General features: G+C 41.2%; 1 protein-coding gene and 1 long non-coding RNA gene across 2 annotated transcripts in view; one reads left to right on the forward strand and one right to left on the reverse strand.

Moving 5' to 3' along the window:
* LOC311000770 overlaps positions 1 to 21,635 on the forward strand; it is a 128,403-nt gene that overhangs the window by 50,144 nt on the left and 56,624 nt on the right. The window lies entirely within an intron of this gene.
* The window catches only part of LOC311000760 (NACHT, LRR and PYD domains-containing protein 3-like), a 164,394-nt gene that overhangs the window by 34,223 nt on the left and 108,536 nt on the right, over positions 1 to 21,635 (reverse strand). Inside the window, exon 15 of the mRNA XM_083991589.1 lies at positions 14,478 to 14,651. Within this exon, the coding sequence (XP_083847715.1) occupies positions 14,478 to 14,651 (174 nt within the window). The remainder of the gene's footprint in view (positions 1 to 14,477; positions 14,652 to 21,635) is intronic.

Here is a 21,635-nt window from a genome sequence, read left to right on the forward strand (position 1 = left end):
TCAATTTGAGGAATTAACTGAGATGCAGAAATTTGACGTAGTCGATGGGCCAAGAGTTTACTCGTCTTGTCACCCTGTTCATAAAATTTGGATCTTGATTGTAATAAAAGTTCAGTAGTATGCTGCGACATGATAAGATCATATTCAGCTTGTAAAGTCATCCGCTCCTTATAAGTATCTTGTAGTTTTGAGACTGCATATAAAGAATCTAAGAGTGCGATGCGTTGAGAAAGCTTGGCTAACTTCTCTTTTCTAGATTTTCTCTGATGAGCCTTATAAGAAATTATCTCCCCTCTGATAAAAGCTTTCATTGTTTCCCACAACCCTGAGGCTGTTACTTCTGGAGTTTTGTTGACCTGAAAAAAGAAATCCAACTGCTCTGCAACAAATTTAATAAAGTCTGTATCTAAGAGCAAATGTGTATCTAGGCGCCATGGTGGTCTTGTATTAACAAACTTCTGAAAATAAACATTCATAGAAATGGAGGCATGGTCCGAAACCACGATTGAATCGTATTTGCAGCCGGAAATGGAGGATAACAACTTGTTATTCACTAAAAAAAAATCAATTCGTGTATAGGTACGGTGAATGTGAGAGAAAAAAGAGTATTCCCTTCTATCCGGATTGAAAAAACGCCAAGGGTCAACAACATTAAACTCTTTCATAAAGGCTTGAATCACTTTGGTCGACTTGGACTGAGTAGCTGAGGTTGGGGAAGAACGATCTAAGGATGGATTCATCCAGCAGTTAAAGTCTCCACCTAAAATTAAATCATACATGGACAAGTCAGGTAGCATTGAGAAAACCCGTCTAAAAAAAGACTCATCATCCCAGTTGGGGGCGTAAACATTAGCAAGAGTCACTTTTACATCAAAAATGTGTCCTATGACAGCTATAAACCTGCCATCAGAATCAGAGATCGTTTTAACATGAACAAAAGGAATATCTCTATGTAAAAGAATAGCAACGCCTCTTGATCTACTGGAAAATGAGGAATGATATATTTTCCCGACCCAACTCTTCTTCAGTCTAACACTATCTATCTCTTTTAAATGGGTTTCCTGCAAGTATATGATATGAGCATCCAGGTGGCGCAAGTAGTGCAGCACCTTACTACGCTTAATTGGATTATTTAGACCCTTACAGTTTAAACTTACAAATCTAACATCTCCACCCACACTGGATAGTGTTCTTTTAACCTGGGCCATTAAAGGACAAAGAATTCACTATGTAAAAAGAAAAAAGGAGAAAAACAAAACAAACACACAAAAAAAAAAAAAAAAAAAAACCCTCTCAATACATCTGGAAAAGTAGCGTAGGTGCCAGTCATTACCCCGAAAAAACACGAACAACCCCCCCAGATTCGAACAAACCTCCTCACTTAGCAGAAGCATCCAAACAGTGATGCGTGCTACTTCACCCCACATTGAAATAAAACCTGTCGTTATCTGCAGCTTAACCGTGCTACTAAACGACCTCAGGGAGTGTGGATATGTGCTGTCCCAAAATAAAAATAAAATAAAAAGGTGCCATGTATTATAATGAAGAAAAGAAAAGAAAAGAAAAAGAAAAACTGATTCAAAAGCACTGCATCAGTCAAAAACATCCTCATAAATAGAGACTGACAGAGAGAAATATGACAATAGAAATAAAAATGAGCACCAATGTACTCTATAAGTGGAGCAATAAAAATTTACAGACAGTTCACCATACTATAGTCAGTCCCTGGATAAGATAACAGCAGCATAGATGCTAAATATGCAGCCTACTGCCGCAGAAATACAAACCGAGCCAACAAGCGCTGGAGGATTTCAGAGTCAGTCACTCTCCGGGCCGGGATTCTTCTTGAGTCTCTTGTTGACGAACTCCATGGCCTGGTTCGGGTCTTCAAATCTGTAGGTCTGGCCGTCGGACATGGTGATGTGTAGAGTAGCCGGGTACCGGAGGCCGAATTTGACGTTAGCACAGGCATGGAGCTCCCTCTTCACCTGGACAAAAGCCGCCCTCCGCTTGGCCACAGTCGGTGTAAAGTCCGGGAAGATGTGCACCCGTTTCCCGTTGTGTAGCAGGGGGGAGCTCTGTCCAGCGCGGCGTAGAATAGCGTTCCTCGTTTGAAATTGTGTCACCCTGATGACCATCGGGCGAGGTGGTTCTCCCTCCTTTGGTTTAGCACGCAAAGTGCGGTGGGCCCTGTCGAGCCCGGGCAACCCGTCGAGTCCCAACAAGTCCATTAAAAGTTTGGCAGTAAACTGTGTAGGTTGAGGACCCTCGGTTCCCTCAGGCAAACCCACTAGCCGAATGTTGTGCCATCTTGAGCGTGCCTCCAGTTCTTCACATTTCTTGCCCAGAGACTCCACCGTAGCAGATAGCTTGGTGATATTCACCTGCATGCTAGTTAGCTGGTCTGAGTGCTCGTTAGCGCAGCGCTCCAGGTCATTAATAGTTCCACTTTGCAGGGAGACTTTTTCTTGCAGTGGTTTAAGAGCAGTCGCCACCTCCTTCGTAACTAGCTCTGATATGATTGACTCGAATTTTGTCACAATTTCAGTTTGTTGGTCGTCCATCATTACCTTGATGCTGCGTAGCATCTCTTCATTAGCACTCGGCCTCTCAGGTAATTCGGGCTCCTGTTGCGGCCTGTTTCGCAGACTCATCGGTAGACTCATTTTTCACCCGGCCGCTCGACAAAAATGCAGGTTTGGCTCTCAAGATGCAGGGCTCCTAAAAACCACTTGGTCACCTCGAAGTTGCGGACAGTGGACAAGCTTAAAATGATATTAAAACTATATTATAATCACATTCCCGAGGAGCGACCGAAAAACACGTCCTACATCGTTCGCGTCTTGACCACGCCTCCTTGAATTCACATGTTTAAGGTGAACTTTGACCTCCGGGGAGGGTTAACAACGGTAGAGGGGACTGAGCAGTGACTTTCACCTGAAAAAAAGTGGAGGAAAAGACGAGATGCAGAGCTACTTGGAGCTAACGTCTGGAGAGGTGGGACTATTTTTTCCACAGTGAGGCTATTTTATTGGATAATATGTATTTCTGGTTGAATAAAACTACATGAAATGGTAACACTTTACACTAAGGTACACAAAATTAGAGTAGTTAATGAGTAACTAATGAAGAACTAATGAGGAACTAATGAGTAGTTAGTGAGGAACTAAGCTACACAAAATTACAGTAGTTACTGAGGAACTAAGCTACACAAAATTACAGTAGTTACTGAGGAACTACTGATTAATTAACTATTAGTTAATGGTCAGTTCTTCAGGAACCCCTGATCAAATTTCAGAGGAGTAGTTACTGAGGAACTAATGAGTAGTTAGTTAGGGAAATTAGATACACAAAATTACAGTAGTTACTGAGGAACTAATGATTAACTAACTATTAGTTAATGGTCAGTTCTTCAGGAACCCCTGATCAAATTTCCGAGGAGTAGTTAATGAGGAACTAATGAGGAACTATTAATGATCAGTTCTTCATTAACTCATGATATAATTTCATAGAAAGTTAATCACAACTTGATGATTAGCGAACTAGTTACTTCATCAGTACAGAATCATTACTCAATAAAATGTCCAGTAGTTAACCTTTATGACCTAAAGTGACACATAATGAGTGGTTTTTCATTTCTTCATCTTCATCTTTACATTAGTAGTTCCTTAAAAAAATCACAGACGGCAGGATTCTTTAGAAGATTTTATTCATTAATTTCAGACCACATACACATCAATATGACCATCCATTTTGCCTTTGAAATAAATATGATAGTTTGTCACATGTTTGGTAGGCTAAATGAATGTATCATGGGGCTGTGTAGTACTGTATACTGATCACACCGTGGTTCACAGTAAAGTTGTTTGAGGTGCACAAAATTTAGAGTAGTTATTTACTATGAAACAAATTTGGAATGAATGAGGAACTCACTATTAGTTAATGGTGAGTTATTCAGTAACTCCTAATCAAATTACTGAGGAACTAACTATTACTTAATCATTAGTTACCCTTTTTGTGTACCTTAAGGTAAAGTGAGACATCAAATTGAGTAGGTAATGAGTACTGAATCATTACTTAGTCATTAGTTACCCTTTTTGTGTACCTTATAGTAAAGTGAGAAATCAAATTGAGTAGGTAATGAGTACTGAATCATTAGTTACCCTTTTTGTGTACCTTATAGTAAAGTGAGACATCAAAAGGACTAGGTAATGAGTACTGAATCATTAGTTACCCATTTTGTGTACCTTATAGTAAAGTGAGACATCAAAAGGACTAGGTAATGAGTACTAAATCATTACTGAATCATTAGTTACTCTTTTTGTGTACCTTATAGTAAAGTGAGACATCAAAATGAGTAGGTAATAAGTACTGAATCATTACTGAATCATTAGTTACTATTTTTGTGTAAGGTACACAAACATTACAGTAGTTACTGATGAACTAATGAGGAACCAAAATAATCATTTGCCTCCATGTGCACCAAAATGACATAGAATGTAAAACGACAACAAAAACCTTTGTAACTTACTTGCTTAAAAAAAGTCATGTCTTTTATTTTGGAAACAAGATCTTCAATTCCGGTGGCTCACCTGTGCAGCTTTACTGTGAGGAGCAGTGAATTCATTTGACGACGATGAGAGAAGTAATGGACAGAGCAAGGAAGAGCAGAAGCTCCCATCTCAACTATATCAGAGACGTTCTATATCTCGAGGATGAGGATGTGACTGTACAGTATAAGTACATTTTAATGGTATCTCTCTCTTTTTTTTTATATATATATATACAAATTCGGTAAGATTGCTCCTCAAATTTACTGTAAGATAACTTTGTCCAAAGTGAATTTAGCCCTCTAAAACCGACCGTAGTTTGGTTAACCGAACGTTACATTGATGCTACGCTTGCACATGTTTTACAAAACATTAAATAACTTATGAACCGTTTATGATAGAGACGAGCTGTGAACAGCATCTGAATCGGGGGGGTTATCCGCTTTCCGAGGGTCCTTGAATGGTGCCTCTACGACAACACGTGACACTGGAAGAGAAGCTAAACCGAGCATAGCATTGATGCTGAGGTTGCACATTTTTGTCAATATTTAATAACTTATGAACCGTATATGATAGAGACGAGTTGTGAACAGCATCTGAATCACTGGATTTTTTGAATGGTGCCTCTATGACAACAAGGGACGATATGCGTCATGTAACCACATGGTAAGGGAACAGAGCTAAACCGAGCTAGCATCAATGCAACACTTGAGCATACTTTCATAGAGGCACCATTGAAGGACCCTCGGAAAGCAAAGAATCCCGCGATTCAGATGCAGTTAACAGGTTATTTAATGTTTTGTACAACGTGTGCAAGTGTAGCATCAATGCTACATTCTGTTAACCGACCATAGCATCGATGCTATGCTAGGTCACTTTGGAGAAAGTTAGCATAGTAAAATTTGAGGAGTCATCTTACACATCTTCCAAAAAAAAAAAAAAAAGACAGATACCATTAAAATATCACTGTACGGTCACACCCTCATCCTCGAGATATCGTCGAAATGGGATTTTCCTTCTTTTGCTTTTCCCTGCATGGTCCATTGCTTCTCTTGTGGCATGGTCAATTGCTTCTCTTGTGCCAAGTGAATTCACTGCTCCTCACAGTAAAGATGCACAGGAAATGATGATCTCGTTTCCAAAATAAAAGACAAATGACACTTTGTAAATGACCTTTATGATAAGAACATTACTTCATTTGTTGTTTTTATGTTTATTTATTTAGTTTCTGAACATTAGTCAAGGTCAGGGCTTTATTTCTTATATATTAAGCCGACGTTATATTCAGTGCTTTTATTTTGAAAGCGTCTCGCCGAATAAACTTCCGGTGCTACGGATTTTACCGAGAATGATTTTACCGGCAGTGCCAGTGTGTCTGCAAGGCCAGAGTGTCTTCAATGCTAAAAGTGTGCCTAACTTACATGAAACGCCCTAGCACCTGGCTAATAAGGGGCACAAGGTTTGTTTTTGTTACCTTTTCATGTTATATTTATGTCCGGCTCGAGTTTGGTCGCCGTTGATAGTCTCATGTATGTATGGAACATGTTGTGGTTAGCGGTAGCTATTAGCATTGGCCAGCTCGGCTTAGTTAGCTTAGCTTAGCTCCATCTCACTTCAATACATTGAAGTGAGATAAAGCTAAGCTAACTCGTTGATTGTTTTATTAATGCAACAGGACTGTTTTGTCTGTTTGATGTGAGGTCTGGTAAGGTTAAAAACAGTTTATTGGATTAAAAACAAACGGTTAAAAATATTTATTTCATGGTAATACAGCACTCCATTTGGATATTGTCTTTTGATTAAATAGATAAAAAGGGAGTCAACTTACATTGAGCATGTTTTTATTTCCTTTACCCTGTTTTTAACATTTTTAACTCTTCCTTCTACCCTGTTTTTAACTCTACTTTCCCTACCTTGTTTTAACAATTGTAGCACTTTGAGATCGTGCCGATGAAAAGTGCATTACAAATTAAATTTATTATTATTATTATTATTATGATTGTTTATGTGATAAAAGCAGTTAAAAATAATTTCATTTATGTAAAAGGAAAGGTAACTGTATTTTATTTTCTTCTCATAGCTCTTACGGTGTGTCTGCAACTGAATACGGTCCATGGAATGAAGGAATGTGAACCATCAGTTTCATCATTTGTGACCATCATTTAGCTGGGGACGCTACACACTTGTTATTTTTTATTAGGCTATTATTAAAACAAGAAAGCTACAAAGGTTTTTCTTTTCTTTTCTTTCTCTTTTTATTATTATTATTTTTTTACATTCTATCATATTTTCTTGTGTGTGGACATAAAAAAAATGTTATTTTGGTGTACCTGTGCAGGTAAAATCTTATTTTGGTGCCCGTGAAGACAAAAGTTATTTTGGTGCACATAGAGGCAAATGATTATTTTGGTTCTTCATTAGTTCATCAGTAACTACTGTAATGTTTGTGTACCTTACACAAAAATAGTAACTAATGACTAGGTAATGATTCAGTACTTATTACCTACTCATATTGATGTCTCACTTTACTATAAGGTACACAAAAAGAGTAACTAATGATTCAGTAATGATTCAGTACTCATTACCTAGTCATTTTGATGTCTCACTTTACTATAAGGTACACAAAATAGGTAACTAATGATTCAGTACTCATTACCTAGTCCTTTTGATGTCTCACTTTACTATAAGGTACACAAAAAGGGTAACTAATGATTCAGTACTCATTACCTACTCAATTTGATTTCTCACTTTACTATAAGGTACACAAAAAGGGTAACTAATGACTAAGTAATGATTCAGTACTCATTACCTACTCATTTTGATGTCTCACTTTACCTTAAGGTACACAAAAAGGGTAACTAATGATTAAGTAATAGTTAGTTCCTCAGTAATTTGATTAGGAGTTACTGAATAACTCACCATTAACTAATAGTGAGTTCCTCATTCATTCCAAATTTGTTTCATAGTAAATAACTACTCTAAATTTTGTGCACCTCAAACAACTTTACTGTGAACCATGGTGTGATCAGTATACAGTACTACACAGCCCCATGATACATTCATTTAGCCTACCAAACATGTGACAAACTATCATATTTATTTCAAAGGCAACATGGATGGTCATATTGATGTGTATGTGGTCTGAAATTAATGAATAAAATCTTCTAAAGAATCCTGCTGTCTGTGATTTTTTAAGGAACTACTAATGTAAAGATGAAGATGAAGAAATGAAAAACCACTCATGTGTCACTTTAGGTCATAAAGGTTAACTACTGGACATGTTATTGAGTAATGATTCTGTACTGATGAAGTAACTAGTTCACTAATCATCAAGTTGTGATTAACTTTCTATGAAATTTGATCATGAGTTAATGAAGAACTGATCATTAATAGTTCCTCATTAGTTCCTCATTAACTACTCCTCTGAAATTTGATCAGGGGTTCCTGAAGAACTGACCATTAACTAATAGTTAGTTAATCATTAGTTCCTCAGTAACTACTCTAATTTTGTGTATCTCAGTTCCCTAACTAACTACGCATTAGTTCCTCATTAACTACTCCTCTGAAATTTGATCAGGGGTTCCTGAAGAACTGACCATTAACTAATAGTTAATTAATCAGTAGTTCCTCAGTAACTATTGTAATTTTGTGTACCTTAGTTCCTCAGTAACTACTGAATTTTGTGTAGCTCAATTCCTCACTAACTACTCATTAGTTCCTCATTAGTTCTTCATTAGTTACTTATTAACTACTCTAATTTTGTGTACCTTAGTGTAAAGTGTTACCCATGAAATTGATTGAGTATCCCTCTTTCAAATTGTCATTATTGGTAACCGTTTTATAAAGGCAATATATCACTCCAGTCCGTGGTCTATGCTCATTCTACCACGGCTAAGGGGCGTTGTTCGGCCCAATGCGAAATATTGCTTAAATAACAAATAGCTCCGACAACTTGGATTGAGAATTGACTGAATCTGCACGATCAGTTGAGTCAAGCAGAACAAGAACAGCTGATTCATATTGATTCCAGGTGAACATGGAGTCACAAGCTGGGTTTCCATCCAAGTCGTATCGAATTTAAGAGCGGATTTTGTGAAAATGCGCAAAAAGCAAATGCGAATTTATGACCGTTTCCATTCAGTAGTGTTTTGCGATTAGGAGGAGTGCGCCATGAGATTACGTCATAAGAGAGCGTGAATGTATCCAACAGTTGACACTCAGCTGACACTCAACATCATGGACAATTTACGTACTTTCCGGACTATAGACGAAACTGTATAAGCCGCACCAGCTACATTTTAAAAGAAAATACTGTACATATAGGCCACACTTGAATATAAGCTGCAGGTTTTCATGTTGTAACATGAGATATTTACACAGAAAGACAGTCGGGAACTGTGCAAGTCTGCTCGCTTTTCCGCTGTTTTGGTTATGCTCCTCTCCTCCATGTGCATCTGTTGACAACAAAGCCGGCGAAAAATCAATAAATGTGTGTAGTCTTAACCGTCATAAACAAAAGATTATGGGTTACGGAGCGCGTTTGTGTTGCGGTGTGCAGAGACGAGAGCTGGGAGACCGAGGCGTCGTTCTCCATTTGTTTGAACGTCGCTGGGTGAAGTCCAGCAGCACTTCACCTACAAACTCTGGCTCAATTTGCATAATTAGTCCAGTAATTTTAAGCCAAAAAAGGGGTCAACGTTAAACAAATTGCAACAGAAGCAAACTCAACAGATTTTGTATCCTCAGCATGTCCTGAGTGAGGGAAAAAAAGCCCCGAAGAATCCCATTAGGGGAAAGTTTAGAAAAACACCCAAACATATCCCATTTATACGCATATAAAACATTTTTTTCACGTGAATAGGGTAAAATTTGTAACCTTTAGATAGCTCCATGAAAATTACTGAGTTGATTACTTACATTAAGACAAACAAAAAATGTATTACAAGTTTTTTGAAATTCTTTGTTAACATGAGCAAATTTGCATAACTCTGCATAAATTTGCATAAATCGCACCGTTTTGACGGCACATGTATATATGAAGTTGTTGTGGTGGTACCAGCATGAAAATTGGAATGAGTTGACTCCATCGGTCAACCAACAAGTTGACCACTTTACATTTCAAGATGACTGCAATTTTTCAAGACAGCCACATCCTTAGTAGAGCAGGTATGACACGCTCCGTCTCGATTAATGCTGATGGGCCTAAATTGGTTCCATTCCTTAAGTTTTTTAACTGTAATATGTTAACAAGATTGAACAAGACATTTTCACCTGCTCTACCCAATGTTTAGATCAGGTGCTGTATGTATGCAAATTAGCCATACGTAATTGGATTATGCACTGTTGGCTCATGTCATACCTGCTCTACTAAGGATGTGGCTGTCTTGAAAAATCAACCAAAACCCGGCCATAGCAGCGTATTTCAGTTTGTGCGAATCAGGGGATTTTACAGTCATCTTGAAATTTAAAGTGGTCAACTTGTCGGTTGACCGATGGAGTCAACTCATTACAATTTTCATGCCGGTACCACCACAGCAACTTCATATATACATGTGCCGTCAAAACGGTGCAATTTATGCACATTTATGCACATTTGCTCATGTTAAATAAAAATTTCTAAAAACTTGTAATACATTTTTTGTTTGTCTTAATGTAAGTAATCAACTCAGTAATTTTCATGGAGATATCTAAAGGTTACAAATTTTACCCTATTCATGTGAAAAAAATGTGTTATGCGTATTAATGGGATATGTTTGGGTGTTTTTCTAAACTTTCCCCTAATGGGATTCTTCGGGGATTTTTTTCCCTCACTCAGGACATGCTGAGGATACAAAATCAGTTGAGTTTGCTTCTGTTGCAATTTGTTTAACCTTTTCTCATAAAATGACTGGCCTATAATCTGTTTCCATAACAAAAAGTAGCATTTTCATTTAATCGATACGCAGACAAATCCACCCCCCCAAAGCGTAAAAACGCATTTACTGCCTTTTTTCAAATTTCTGGCGTTTCCATTCAAGTATTTATTCGCAATTTTTGAAAATGCGAATAAAAAAAGGTGGATGGAAACGCAACTACAGAGATTCTTGTAATGGTAAATTTGAATATTCCTTTGTTTTAATCACTTGAGACGTCCACACACCCTGCTTTCCCCCCAAGATATCAGATCTCCTTTTGTTTGTTACCCATTTGTGTATTTTAACCCAGACCTCCTCACCCTGCAGGATGCCCCAGGTGTGAAACACACCCTCGGGGGTCGGTGCCGATACCTACAGCAGACAAAAGAGTGTTGAAAACACTGTCTGAGTATGGGGTAGAGCCCCGCAGCAGACAGAGGGGTGTGGAACACACCTTAGGGGCGTTCCTCAGGTGTAAGTGTTAGGTCTCCCCATTTCTCCTGGTCTTTTATTTACCATCACCGCTCGGATTAGAACTGACCTTTCCAGGGACGTGCACATGACTATAGAGGGGCAGGGGCTCAACATCAGAAAAGGGCAGTATGTACATTTTTTTCAGGCCTTAATATCAAAATAAATAAATAAAAATAAATTACAGTTACTATTTAGTCAGTAGAGAAAGCTTGCACGCCTTCAGGACTGCAGTCAACACGCTGCACCAATTTCCCAACTTCCTGAAACAGTGTCATGACTTCTGAACTGGTAGGCTGAGGCTAATATGGTATTGGGTGCACATTAACATTGCAGGAAAAAAAATCATGTGAGTGCAAGTGCAAAAAAGAAGTAGGCTAAGCCTACAGGCTACACACACAAAACCAAGAAATGACTACTGTGGCTGCTATTGTGCATATTTCAGAACAGCAGCAATATTTACAACAGCAACGTCACAATTACCAGTAACTCAATATCTGGAAACAAATTCAAATAGTCAGTGAAATCAAGCTGAGTGAGTGATTCCTCCTGTTGCTGCTGTTGTTCACTACATTCAGGTGATGTTAGACAGAGGACGAGGTGGGGCTTAACTCTTAACAAGCAGTCAGCTAAACAAACACAAATGGGCGCTTTTCTGAAATATGACTCTTATTAAACTCGTTGAATAAGTGGACGGCGACTTGTCAGAACCAACAAGGAAGTTATGTTGGTGGAGTAATAACTCACAAGATTCGACAAGTCGCTCCACTGTCCTGTCTCATCTACGTGCGGCACACACAGAGTTATCGATGAGGCAGCAGCTTCTACTTCTCTCTCTCTCTCTCTCTCTGGACGTGCATGTGAGGGAGCGCGCACCGCGGGGCAGCCCCCCCCAAGGGGGTGGATCTGACTACAGCAGGCGTAGCTCACAGTCGGCCATATGAGGACGGGCAACTGTCTCTGACTCTGGCTGCAGTTACAGTGCAGTAGATGGTGATCCAGTCATCTTCACTAAAAAAAACCGATTCATAATTCTGTGAAAAATAAATCAGTATGTAGCTATTACTTTAACTATTTGCATAATGTCATTATAATGTTACTTTTACAAAAAAATATACATTATTAAAATGATTCGTGATTTTAAGTTTGCTGCATCATAACTGCATAAACGTTCATAAAAATCAAACCGTTTTGAAATCGGACAAAAACTGAGCAAGTTGTGGTCATTATAGCAGAACATGCAGCAGAGGCTTAATGCTCTGAGGGAGAGAGTTGACCTTACCAAGATGGCCGCCGTACTGGCTACGCTTTGTCATTGGGAAACAGCTGCGGGTGAGTCATCTAGTTCTTATATATATCTATGCCCCCCCCCCCCCCCCCCCCCCCGCTAGAAGTCGCTAAATGACGTCATTACCTTAGCGGGGAGGGGGGGGGGGGGGTGCGTCTCTGAATGCAGCGGAGACAGCTCCGTGACACTACTGTGTGTAGGCTGACTACCGGCGAGTGCTCGTGGCAGCGCCGCTGCTCGTTGAAAACAGTTGTGATAACGTGATTTCAGGTCCAGAAACATTTGTAATATCACTGGGAAAAGTCGCTTGATTTGTCGCTAGTCGCTTTTGACAAAAAAAGTCGCCAAGAGGGTTTGGAAAGTCGCCAGATTTAGCTACAAAGTCGCCAAGTTGGCAACACTGTATGTGTGCACGTGCCTGGACCTTTCCTTGCAAGGAAATAAAAACTTGTCGGCGGGCAGAAGTCCAGCGAACAGCTAAAAACTTCCACGACACTTTCCGGTGAGTGACAGGTGAACCTGATTGTTCCTGTTTGACTCAACACCTTTACCTGTGACTGGATCACTGATGACTGACACATTGAAGCTGCTGCAGCGTTTTCTGTGTCTGTGATGTCATGTATGATGTCATATGTGATGTCACATCCTGACAGGTTCACCTGCTGCACTTTACACTTTACATGTTATTACACTCCCACAGTCATCAGCTGTGGAAACAGCTACAGATCAGACTCACTTCAGAGTCTCCAGTCGAAAGTCTGGACTCTTCACAAGACGACGAAGCGACGAAGAGCTCAGCCTGTTGTTGTTGCTCAGGTTTAGTTCTCTCAGGTGGGAGGGGTTGGACTTCAGAGCTGAGACCAGAGAAGAACAGCTGATCTCTGACAAACTGCAGCCCCTCAATCTGAATAAAGAATAAAATAAGATAAAATGATCATCGATATCTCTCTCTCTCTCTCTTACACACACACACACACACACACACGCCTGAAATGATCTGATTATTGATTATTGATGGGTAGTGAAATGATCTTTGATTGATTGATTGATCATATTTATTTCAAACCAAACAAAAATTATATCTCACATACAACAACAACAACATACATGCTTGTCTCAAAGATTAAGCCATGCAAGTCTAAGTACACACGGCCGGTACATTGAAACTGCGAATGGCTCATTAAATGAAAGTGAAGAGTCATTGTCAGTGTGAGAGAAGAACATGACATCAAAGTCAACCATTCTAGTTCTGCGTGAAGAGGTTCAGTTGTGGATCAAAGATCTCAGATCGACAACAGTAACAGTCAGTGTACTCACTCCAGAGTCTCCAGTCTACAGTCTGGACTCTCCAGAAAACCACTCAGATCCTTCACTCCTGAATCCTGCAGGTTCTTGTTCTTGCTCAGGTCCAGGTGTCTCAGGAGGGAGGGGTTGGACTTCAGAGCTGAGACCAGAGAAGAACAGCTGATCTTTGACAAACTGCAGCTCCTCAATCTGAATGAAGAATAAAAGCAGTGAGTTGAGGACAAAGCTCCTTGTTGACAGCGTTCAGTGTCTCATCATCTGTTCAGAGCTGAAGAAGCTTCAGAAAGAACAAGTTTAGAAAATCAAAGTCCAACAGCTGAAGCAACAGGAAGCAGGTTAAACAGTCACATAGAGAGAAAACAGCTCATTAATATTCATGAGAAGCTGCTGCTGACTCCGCCTCTTCACCTGTCAGCTCCACCTGTGGCTCCATCCAGACAAACTCATGTTGAGCAGCCACATTGACCAGAGGTTTACTGACCACGCTCAACATGTGAGGCTGGACTCTGTTGCTATGACAACAAACATGTGAGGCTGAACTCTGTTGCTATGACAACAAACATGTGAGGCTGAACTCTGTTGCTATGACAACACTCATATAGAAATACATCAGAAACAAAACCTCTGATTTCACAGACTGAACCTGGTCCAACTTATTTACAGAGCTGAAACCAGCACACACACACCTGGTTATTATGGGATGTTGGATTTGAATGTTTCACTACAAACATCACAGAGCCTCAGGAAAGAAGAGGAGCCACCAGCTATTGATTATAGATCAGTTAATGTCTGACACATCACACGTATTTCTGTAGTTGACTGGATGAGAAGCAGAGAAGAAGAAAACAGACGTCACCATGACGACCCTCAGTGTGGATCAGTAGAACATCAGCCTCATGTCTGCAGCTCAGTGTCAACACAACTTTCACATCACATTCATCTGAACACAGAAATAAAACAGAGTCTGACCTCAGAGTCTCCAGTCTACAGTCTGGACTCTCCAGAAAACCACTCAGATCCTTCACTGCTGAATCCTGCAGGTAGTTGTCATCCAGGTCCAGTTCTCTCAGGTGGGAGGGGTTGGACTTCAGAGCTGAGACCAGAGAAGAACAGCTGATCTCTGACAAACTGCACTTCTCCAATCTGAATAAAGAATAAAAGCAGTGAGTTGAGGACAAAGCTCCTTGTTGACAGCGTTCAGTGTCTCATCATCTGTTCAGAGCTGAAGAAGCTTCAGAAAGAACAAGTTTAGAAAATGAAAGTCCAACAGCTGAAGCAACAGGAAGCAGGTTAAACAGTCACATAGAGAGAAAACAGCTCATTAATATTCATGAGAAGCTGCTGCTGACTCCGCCTCTTCACCTGTCAGCTCCACCTGTGGCTCCATCCAGACAAACTCATGTTGAGCAGCCACATCGATCAGAGGTTTACTGACCACGCTCAACATGTGAGGCTCAACTCTGTTGCTATGACAACAAACATGTGAGGCTCAACTCTGTTGCTATGACAACTAACATGTGAGGCTGAAGCTCAGAGACAGAAAAACCTTCTGACTGATTTCACAGACTGAACCTGCTCCAACTTCTTCACAGAGCTGAAACCAGCACACACACACACACACACACACACACACACACACACACTATGGGGTGAAATCGATGTCAAAACAACCAGAAAGACGCGCAGCGACGTGTGTGTGCACGCATGGTTACTTTGTTACGCGTGTGTTGTTACGCGCAGGTTGTATTTCATGCGTGACAAAAGCTGCGTACGTATGAAGCAGCGTGTGCACGTCTGTCAGTCACTGTTTGACAAATTATGTCACGCGTTCACACACATGTGCGCAGGCGCGGATTAATGCACAGGCTGACCTTGGCTGCAGCCTAGGGGCCCCACGTGTGGAGGGGCCCCGGGATTGGTCAGATTATGTGGTTACGGAGCCGCAATGTTATAGAAAAAACAGCGAGCCCCGACAACAGAGCGCAAGGTGGGAGAAAGAAAAAAAGAGACCAACAACTAGCCTATAAACTGAGATCCATATGGGCCAAAACAACTAAATCACCTGTCTCTGATGGCCACTGAGAGTGAGTTAAATCATGATTAGCCGAAGTTACACGATTATACGGGGGCGATCGTTCATTTGTAGAAGGATATTGTTGTTGTTGTAGTAAAGAGCTGGTTAGGCTACATGCCTTTTTTTTTTTCCAATTGCCCGTTCATTCGGCAGGGCGGGGAGGCAGAAACACTGTACACCTCAGTGTTATGATGTGAAGGATGTGTTTTTGCTCCTCGTGTTCCCAGAGAACGTGTTTTACCTTTCTTGTAGCGCTGCTCCCGCTGCCGTCCTTTTTTTTCAGCTGCCGTCCTTACTCGCGCTAATGTTTAAATCCCACCGTCACGTCATGTTTTTTTTTTTAACCCTACTGTCTCTAAACAATAGGGAAGACAAATATGCAAGAATAGAAAGTCTCTTAGAGAAACGTATCCAAATCAAATCCGTTTGCAGTGCCTCCTTGTTCTCTAGTCCTATTAGGGCTATTGATTCAGTTATTCACACACGAGTCCTTCCTACAGGGCCGGCCCTAGGATTTTGGTGGCCCTAAACATGATCTTGTTTGTGGCCCCCAAAACACTCTAGTGCAAACACCAAATCACACACACTGCTTACAACTGAATGAACAGACACACACAGACATCCTCTGAGGTCTGAGACCAATTTCTTGACTTTTACTTATTTTCTTAAATTCATCTTTTTAACCCTCTAGGCCCCAGAGTTTATTTAGGAAAATATTAAGTTTGGATTTCAAGATTTCACAAGGCTGTAGCTTGCAAGTGGTGAGGGATACATCTATGGTGTAAATGAGAAAAATATTCATAATGACCTAAAGTTTGTGATAGGAGTAAATTTACTCATCTAATTTGCATATTGTAACGTCACCAGGTGGCAGCCACATTGGATTACGTGACTTTCAGTAAAACTGAATTTGAAACATATTTACACAGAAAAAATATTTCTGTGTAAATATTTCTTTCTGTACATTTACAGTCTGACACACGGACACACACAGTGTTTCTCAACACCTGAAGATCCCTTCCTGTTCAGCTTCGAGCTGCGGGAGCCCCTGAAAGAGGAGTGGCTGCGCTCCAGTGAAACTCTTCTTTTCTCAGATATTTTGCTTAAAAACATTGAAAGGATTGAAACTGAGTGTGTTCGCCAACTAATGGTACCAAGCAGTAACAATATAGGGCAGTAGATTTAAAGATATGGGCTGTTTTAACCAGGAATGCTGCCTGTCGCAATAATGCGACTTTGGCAAACCTTCTAGGTTAAGGTATTTGCAGATGTATTTGGTATTTGTATGGAATTGGTACCTTCCTGATCATACCCCCCAACCCCCCCCCCCCCGGACGTGCCTTTATTAGCTTTATATGCCGCTGCTGCTGCTGCATAAGGGGGCCCCACAGAAAGAATAGCCTAGGGGCCCATGACTACCTTAATCCGCCTCTGCATGTGCGGTCGCAGATTTTGTTGCTGCGCAGCAGGAAGTTGATCTGCACCGTGCGCACCACTCCACGTAACATGACGTGTAATGTAGTTGGCCTTTTCATTTTAGTCAACCAGGGGAGGAAGCAGTGAGCCACACTTTGCCTGCCGGACCGGAAATTCAAAAGAAGAAGAAGCAGAAGGAGGAGGAGGAGAAGAAGGAGAAGGAAAAGGAGAAGGAGAAAGGAAAAGACTAATATAATACATCCATGGAAAAGACCCATTATAGACAGGAGGAGTCTCAGTGATGTCATGTCTTTTTATGCTCCATGGTTGACACTGATTCTGCATTGATATTTCAATTTCAACCTTCCTGATGGCTCGACAGTTTTGTTACAGTATGTATATAATTATTAATAAAGTGTAAAAAAAAAATTAAAAAAAACTCGGCCGGGAGTGTGTTGCAGCTATTCAGGTGCACAAACGCACATCTCCAGCTGTCCCAGCAGTTGTCAATGAACTGATTACGTGCGGGGGGCGTGGTTAACTTACAAATGTTTGTATTCATTTGTGTCTGTGTAGGCCATGTGTAAGCAAAGTAAAAGAAACAGAAACAGAACTCTTTCGTTTTTCCGTTTCAAAACCAAATAAAAAAAACAACAACAACATTGTTTTTCTGTTATTCTGTTTTAAAACAAAAACAGAATAAGTCTTTGACTTTTCTATTGTTTTGTTATGATATTTGGAAACTTCGCTCCACAGCGGCCAGGTCCCGGAGCAACTCTCTCTACACCCTCCGCTTGCGTCCGCTCCCCCCCACCCCCCGGCCGGAGCTCCGTGGTCCATATGCCATCCCTGCACCAGAGTTCCCCGGGTCACGCTGCTGATCCGCCCCGCGGAGCAGGCAGCTCGCAGCGGCCTCTTCCTACAGTGGATCGCTCCGTCCCGGACCGGGGAGCGACGTCGCCGCAGCCACCACTGCTGCTGTGAGCTGCCTGGTCAGCGGGGCGGAGCAGCAGCTTGACCCGGGGATGGCATATGGACCACGGTCCACAGCGGCTCAGACGCAAGGTGTGGAGAGAGTGGCTCCGGCCGGCCGCTGTGGCCAGCTGGGACACGGATTATTCTCTCTGTCTTTATTGAACAAATACATCAACAGCCTATATATCTGTATCTCGTATTGGATCGATTGCACCATCTACTGGATGAAAATGGAACACAGAACAACTAAGTTACACTACGCGTCACGTTACGCGTAGTGGTGCGCACCGGGCAGATCAACTTCCGGCCGCGCAGCAATAGATTCTGCGACCGCACGCGTGTGTGAACGCCTAACATCATTAGTCAAACAGTGACAGACAGACGTGCACAATCTGCTTAATACGAACGCAGCTTCTTGTCACGCGTGACACAGTTTGCGCACGTCGTTTCCGCGTACGCGTGAACACCTGACAAAAATGTTCAATCAGCTTCACGCGAGCGTTAATGCGTACGTTCGCTAAAAAACGCATAAATGTTACACATGGTCACTACGCGTAGTGTGATTACCAGCGTGCAGCAGTCATCACGCGTGAACGTGCGCGTGAACGGGGGCCATTATAAGTCAATGAGGAAACTACATTACACGTCAGGCGCTGTCTGTTGCACAGGCGTCAAAGCACGAGGGTGTGACACGTCCAGTTGATAGGTGCGCACGTAATATGACACAATTGTACCGGCACACACACACACACACACACACACACCTGCTTATTGGGATATTGGCTTTGAATGTTTCACTACAAACATGAACCTGCAAATAATGAATTCCCTATTTTTACAATTGAATATGTCTCAGAATCTGCAGTAATGAAAGTACTTGACTGTCAAGGTCCATGGATGTTTTTGATCTTGATGCAAGGCTTTTCAAAAATTATAAATCCATACTATGTAAACCCTTAACTCATTTGATAAATTTATCCATAAGGAACTCATATTTTCCTTCCTCATGGAAGACAGCAGTAGTAATCCCAGTTTTTAAAGACCGGGTAAACCAAGAATAAATATGTGTTTTAAGTTTATAATACCACAGGAAAATATATTATTAACCACTCTGTCAAATTTGGAGGACTAAAAATGTTGTTAAGTATATAAAATTCTGCATCAAAGTTGTCAATAAATGAGCAGTTTTCTCTGGTTCCGGACGGTGGGGGCGTGTCGCGATATGGTCGTGCTGCAGGCAAAGAAACCACGCCCCATGGCAGGAGATCTGGACCTCACTGACCGTCTCTGATACACGACCTAAACGTGACCTCAAACACACTCCACCACACACCCCAGTCCTCAGCACTACCCACACACAGCTGATAAACCTTCAGGAAATATTTCTTACCTTCACTCTTGGTGTCTAAAACAGTCACAGCAGCAGCAGCCATCCAGCTGTAACAGGTTATAATCCACCATGCTGCTCTGTTTACATCTCGTTACCGGTCAGCGTGCTTCATCCATTTGCATTGTGTGAAAAAAATAAATAAAGTTTTTAGCTAACGTTAGCTTAGCTTTAGCTTCAAGTGTCCTGACAGGAGAAGCAGTAGCAGAGACAGTGAATCATCTCTGGACCTGGTACCGAGTCCAGACCCGGTCCAGACCCGGTCCAGACCGCCCGGCGCCGTGACACACGGCGTCCGAGCTGAGCAGCAACCGTGTCCCGGTGGGAGGAGACCGGGGAAACAACACGGTGGAGCCGGGATCAGAAACAGACCAGGGGAAACAACACGGTGGAGCCGGGAGGCTACGGCTGCTACCGCGGCTAAAAACTTTTTTTTCTCTTTCACACAATGCAAACGGAGGAAACGGGCAGACCGCGAGTAACGATCAAAACGGGAATAATATCGATCGGTGGATTAATAAACTGTTGGGGCTGGATGATGCTGATGCTGCTGCCTGTTTTAGACACCAGGGTGAAGGTAAGAAATGGTTTGATCAGCTGTGTGTCCGCTTGGACGTGTGGTGGGCTGAGACCAGGGTCTATTTTAGGACAGATCTTATTTAGTATATATATTAATGATCTTCCTCAAGTTTGTCCAGATGTTTGCACTCAAATGTATGCTGATGACACTGTGATTTTCACCCATGCAAGAAACAAAGATGATGTTGCAGCCAATCTGACTACTGCAATGAGCAAGGTGTCAGATTGGCTAGCAAACTCTTGTCTAACCCTTAATGTTAGTAAAACAACTTGTATGTATTTCACAAAGAGGATTAATAATTCAGTTAACCCTGATATTTTAATTAATGGCGAGGTCATCAAATGTGTGACACACGTTAAGTATCTGGGCATTGAAATTGATACAAACTTGTCCTTTAAAAAGCAAGTAAGTAGGGTCATTAAAAATGTTAAATTTAATCTGAATAATTTTAAGAGCATCAGGCACCAGTTGTCTCCATTCACTGCAAAACTCTTTGTGCAGACTATGATTTTTCCCCATCTGTCTTACTGTATAACAACTTGGTCACAGGCCGGTGTAACTGTACTGAAGCCTGTTTACTCACTTTATAAACAAATCTTAAAAGCACTAGATAAAAAACCAAAGGATTATCATCACTGTAACATTCTTAAAAAATATGATTTTCTAGATTTTGATAATTTCATGTTCTACTCTGATGTTTGTCTGATGTTTAAAATTATTCATAACCTGGCACCCCCTCCCCTTGTAGAATGCCTATCCTGCCCCAGCAGTGGCAGAGCTGGCAGGACTAGAGCATCTATTCGGGGTGACTGGGTGCCACAGTTCAGAAGAACAGCTTTTGGACAATCTGCTTTCTCTATTAAAGTCATAGGGAGGTGGAATTCTATACCAACACACATAAGAGACTCAGGAAGAATAGTAGAATTTAAGTCCAGCCTAAAGCTCTGGCTAAAAGAAACACAAAAGTGTAACCACCTATGATTGACAGGCCTGTACTCTGATCACATTGATGGAACTTTATGTATTGTCTCATTTTTATGTATTGTATTTACTGTACTGATGGTCGTTGTTTCTTCTGTCTGCCTGTCCAGGGACAATAAATTAGCTGTCAGCTAACTCTGGTCCAATTACCTTAATTGTGCCCTTTCCCTGTAAAAATAAAGTAATAAAGAAAGAAAGAAAGAACATTACAGAGCCTCAGGAAAGAGGAGGAGCCACCAGCTATTGATTATAGATCAGTTATTGTCTGACACATTACATGTGTTTCTGTAGATGACTGGACTAAAAACAGAGAAGAAGAAAACAGCCGTCACCATGACGACCCTCAGTGTGGATCAGTAGAACATCAGCCTCATGTCTGCAGCTCAGTGTCAACACAACTTTCACATCACATTCATCTGACAGAGTCTGACCTCAGAGTCTCCAGTCTACAGTCTGGACTCTCTCTCTCTCTCTCTCTCTCTCTCTCTCTCTCTCTCTCTCTCTCTCTCTCTCTCTCTCTCTCTCTCTCTCTCTCTCTCTCACACACACACACACACACCTGAAGTGATCAGATTATTGATTATTGGTGACTATGTAGTGAAATGATCTGAAAGTGAAGAGTCATTGTCAGTGTGAGAGAAGAACAAGTGGAAACATGAGACAACAACTATTTCAAACGTCCTTCATTCATCACATCAAAGTCAATGATTCAAG

The sequence above is a fragment of the Trachurus trachurus genome, assembly GCF_905171665.1.
Source record: "Trachurus trachurus genome assembly, chromosome: 17".
Taxonomy (NCBI): domain Eukaryota; kingdom Metazoa; phylum Chordata; class Actinopteri; order Carangiformes; family Carangidae; genus Trachurus; species Trachurus trachurus.